The 4,926-nt window shown below is 42.8% G+C and overlaps 1 protein-coding gene across 2 annotated transcripts in view; it reads right to left on the bottom strand.

Annotated features, from left to right (window-relative positions):
* Positions 1-1,219: 1,219 nt before the first annotated feature.
* Esd (esterase D) overlaps positions 1,220-4,926 on the bottom strand; it is an 18,169-nt gene continuing 14,462 nt past the window's right edge. For both annotated transcript variants that reach the window (XM_021181641.2, XM_029469190.1), the window contains exon 9: positions 1,220-1,433. In XM_021181641.2, coding sequence (XP_021037300.1) covers positions 1,353-1,433 — 81 coding nt within the window. In that variant the 3' untranslated portion in view covers positions 1,220-1,352. The remainder of the gene's footprint in view (positions 1,434-4,926) is intronic.

Genomic DNA, 4,926 nt, shown 5'->3' with positions numbered 1-4,926 from the left:
TCCTGAGACCATGCCTGATTGTGGTCTTTGGGCATTCGTATACACACACACACACACACACACACACACACACAAATTTGAAAACACAGACAAAAAAATCCTCAAACTGCTCCTGAGACCATGCCTGATGTGGTCATTAGGCATTCAGAAACACACACATACACACACACATACACACACAAAAGAAAAAAATCCTAAAACTGCTCCTGAGACCATGCCTGACATGGTCTTTGGGCATTCATACACACACACACACACACACACAAATCCTAAAACTGCTATGACAAAGAATTTGAGGTAGTATTTATAGCTACAGAAGTTAGCCTTTATTAGATTGTCCTGTTAGGCAAGACTTTTCTTGATTGATATGAGAGGATCTAGCCCACTGTGGCAGTAGTGCCCCTGGGAATGTGGTCCCGGGTACTCCAAGAAAGCAGGCTAAGCAAGGCACAGAGAGTAAACCAGTAAGGAGTACCCACTTGTCTATTACCAGCCCTGACTTCCCTCAGTGACTGACTATGAAGTGTCAGACAAAATAAACCTTTTCCTCCTTGTGTTGCTTTTAGTCATGGTGTTTTACCGTAAAACACAAGGAAGGCAAAATAGGACACAACCTTTGTGTTAACAGAAGAACTGGCTTCTTAGCTCGTTTCAAAAAGCATTGTCCATTAATCTCTTCCAGGAGCAGTGTGGGTATTTACAGAGACCAGTGACTTTTCTCTGTGAGCTCACCATGAAAAGCTTTCCCCTGTAACTAAGATGTAGTTGTTGATAGTAGTATACAGTTTATCTCCTTATGTTATTTTCAGATTGGGTCTTACTATATAATCTTGAGAGACTCAACAAACCCCCAAACAAAATTTACAACTGCGTTCAGCTCATCAAAAAAAGAAAAAGCTGGACTAGCGCCGAGGAAGTCTGCCACAGACAGTGTGCCTGGTTCTCCTGTGCCCGATTCCTATCCTCTTAATGACTGGCCATCATTGCCTTCTAGAAATCAGATCCTCGACAGACAGGAGAGAAAGGTACGCAGTAAGAAGAGCTAGTGGCCTAATGGGATGAAAAATTTGTGCTAAATTCCCTTTAAGTTCTCAAACATACACCACCAAGAGAACTGTAGTCACAGTCTATGGCTTGAGGCTACTTAACAGGGATTTTCAAATGACTCAGAAAACCTACCAAGCATTAAACTCCTAGGTGAATAGTGGTAAAATAACAATTTAAACCAGAAAGTTTGATATATTTATTCAGAAAAGCGATTCAGCGGCAGGAGCATAATCTTCTGAGAGGAAGTCAGCACTCCTGCTGATTCTCTTCCTGCCTCCTGATGAGATTCTCTTGGCTGAGGCTTCTCATGCATTCAGGTACTTAGCATGGTGTCTGATGTGGTCAGCGATGAAGGTTGCGATGAAGTAGTAGCTATGATCATAACCCTAGGAGACAAAGTGAGACACGGATCCACCATTCAGAAACTCCAGTACTAAACATCTCTCTCTTATGATTGTCTGGACCTCTCCTGTCATTCAAAACGTATATAAAATGTATATACAGTCCAAGTGTTAAGTATGGTTTCATCAAAATCAGAGTAGTCATCTTTGTACTTGATTTTAAAAGCAGCAAAACTATGAAGGGAAATCAAGCATTCTGCATATCCTAGCTTCTAAATGTTGTCATTAATGTGCAAGGAGAGGCAGCAATACAGTAATTAAATGTGCCAAGGAGACACTGAAGAAGCAGAATCAGGGCAGAAACATGGGCTAGACAATGTTAATTCTTAGAGGCAGTACACTTGACATAAAAATAATAGCAACTATTAAAATACAAAGGAAGTACATACAGACAACATGGAGAAAGGCCTTAAAGGCTTTAACACTGTTAAAGAAGTCAGTCATAGCCATCATGCGCATCACAATTAGGAATTCAATCTCTGGCCTGGGGAGATGGCTCAGCTGGTAAAGTGCTTGCTTTGCAATCACAAGGGCCTGCATTCAATGCCTATAACCACAAGGGGGTGAATAAAAGCCTGGTGTGTAATGGCTGTACTGTAATTCTAGTTAGTGTGAGGAGGTGAATCCCTGGGGCTTGCTGGCCAGCCATAGTAGCTTCTCTGGCTATTGCTACTATCCCAGGGCAGTGAGAGATCATATCTTTTTTTAAAAATAGTGACTGTAATTGAGGAGTGACACCTGATGTTCACTGTTGGCCTTTACAGGCACAAACACACATGCAATGTCCCCCACCCCCGAGAGAGAGAGAGAGAGAGAGAGAGAGAGACCACCCCAGCAACAAAACCACTGTTAGAGGGGATGGAGATGCAATCCACCCTAGATTTAACAGGAAATCACTTCCAGTGTAGATGACTCCCAGTAACGTCCTAATAGTAACTCGTCTTCAAGTGTGGAAGAGCATCAGATGGGAGGGTCTTCATGGTCAAGATCACACCCTGGAATTACTTGGTTTCCACCTCTCACTGGTTAGTTACGGCTGCTGCCTGCCATAGCGTTTTAAAACTCTAAGAAGGACTTTTACAAGGCAAGAGGGCACACTGAGCTGCTGAAGGTAGATAACTGGAGCTAAGTGTGCTATCCATGACAGGGCTTGGGTTCTAGTTATTAACCTTATTAAATGAGCTCCTTCTGCTACACTCTTGAACTAATTAGTCAGTTTGGTTTCCTAAGCAGCTTGTGCAATCACCGATATTGAGCAACTCTTAAAGGCCTTTTCCCCTCTCCTGCAAACCTTAGATGGGAAAGCGCTCAGTAGGAAGGGCTGGCAGTGGGAGTGCACACACACTCTTTCAGTCCTTACTGAGCTCTCAGGAAGGAAGCAACACTCCACTATACCATGCACCAAAAGGTAGTGCTTTCCTGCATGGCTCCTAGATCCAACTGCAAAAGCTCAGGCTGACCCTTGAGTTATCGAAGAAGACAGGTGAAAGACCTTCACTTGCTTACTAACAGTCAGAGTCTAGGTGCCAGGTAATGGCCTTACACACAGAGGCAGAGAAATTATAGAGTCCAAACAGTCCCAGGATCTTCAAAACTGCCCTGGAAGCAGGCTAGCGTTCCTGGATGTTCCCTCAGTACTGGGCCATGGTCGTTCCTCTTCATATTGTAACTTCAGTAACTAAAAACAGGTCGGCTGTTTACAGGTCTACTTTACAGAATCAGAGTCTCTACACACTGTCAGCTCTACTATATAGTGCTTTCTAAAAATCCAATTTAGATGCCCCAGAGCCCCAGATTAAACCTCTATGAAATAAATAAGTCTCCCCATGAACTAATCCTCTCCTGTCGAGCAATCTTTTTTGGCAACTGACAAAGTACAAACACAAGCTGAGAATGTCCGACATGACAGATATACAGTAAAGGTGGGTGAATCGTGACAAGGCTGCAGTCATTTTTTTCTTCTTATATAAAACCTGTTTTTCAAAACTCCTATTTCATAAGAAGATAGTAATGCTTATAATCAATGATTAAATCAGTGATTAAAAAAATAGCAAGAATCCCATCAAGATAATCAAACCAAAAAACCTAACCAACAGACCAGCTCTCAGACCCGAGGGGCTCTGAGGTCAAGAAGCTGAGCAGCCATCTGTGAGTGACCTCTCTGCAGCCACCACTCTGCAGTGTCCACTCTGTTGATCCACTTACAGCACACGGAATGAAGTCTGCTTCACACTGCACAATTACTCTCCTGGCCTTTGCTGAGAGAAAAATGAACTGACACATTGTGCCTCACTTCCAGATTGTGGTTGGTAATTTTAATAAGCTCCTATGCTCGTAGAAGAATTTACTATTCTGCCTTGGCTCCTCCCAAGAGAGCCAAACTCATTTCTTCATTGCTTGGGGTTCAGACAGGCGTTTTAGAAATTAACAGACTGTTTTTTCCTCACTAACAGCGCCATTCATTCATGTTCTAACTCTAGGCTGTTGTTTAACAAACTCCATATATTTTCAGACTTTGCTGGGGCAGAGCTTTGTCTACAGAAACATCAGAATCTCCTGGCCCAGCCATAGGGGAAGCCCACAAAGCATCCAGCATGCCAGTGCAGTTAAGATCATCTGAACGAACTATGATTACAGCTTACAAGCACTGGTGATGCAGTTAAACACAGTGACAAACTTAGGGCCAAACTGGAATTGGGGTTTTTCAGGTTGGCTATTGAACTAAGTACAATTGTGATGGGAAATATTGAAGTAAACTTAAAAAAATGCTATTACTTAAGGTTGGAATACACATACATACACACACCTAATATATGGGGATAAATATTTGTGTGAAAACATATATCTATATATCTAGGAGAGACATACACACACACACACACACACACACAGATATCCATTTTTATGTATTGCACATGATCAGATTACTCTGGTAAACATGGAGTTACTAACCATGTGTAAGCTGGAGAGGGAACATGCTATGCCCAGTTTCCCCTGGGCGAGCTCTTACTCATCCCTTCAGCACATTGCCTAGACAAAGCTAGAAACATGACATGATATGACATGACATGACATGACATGACAAAAGTTGTGGTTGTGATCTTGGTTAACAGTCCTGGTTCTACTACAGAGCATGACGGTAGTGGTAGAACTAGGTCTGAAGACTACAATGAGCCAATGCTATGAACAAACAGTGTGAACTGCAGAGGACCACACAGCACACTGGCCAGGTCAGTCTCACAAGTTAGACTTTACGTAGACATCTCTGACACATTCATTACCTTGAAGCTTAAACAAGGAAGTTTTGATACATCATGATCTTACATGGTTTTCAGTGTTCATTTTTCACCTTGAAATGGACACTTTGGAGCCGGGTGTAGTGGCGCATGCCTTTAATCCCAGCACTCGGGAGGCAGAGGCAGGCGGATTTCTGAGTTCGAGGCCAGCTTGGTCTACAAAGTGAGTTCCAGGACAGCCA

Source organism: Mus caroli, chromosome 14, assembly GCF_900094665.2.
Source record: "Mus caroli chromosome 14, CAROLI_EIJ_v1.1, whole genome shotgun sequence".
NCBI lineage: Eukaryota > Metazoa > Chordata > Mammalia > Rodentia > Muridae > Mus > Mus caroli.
The sequence above is the reverse complement of the archived record's forward strand: the minus strand, read 5'-3'. Positions and strand labels throughout refer to the sequence as shown.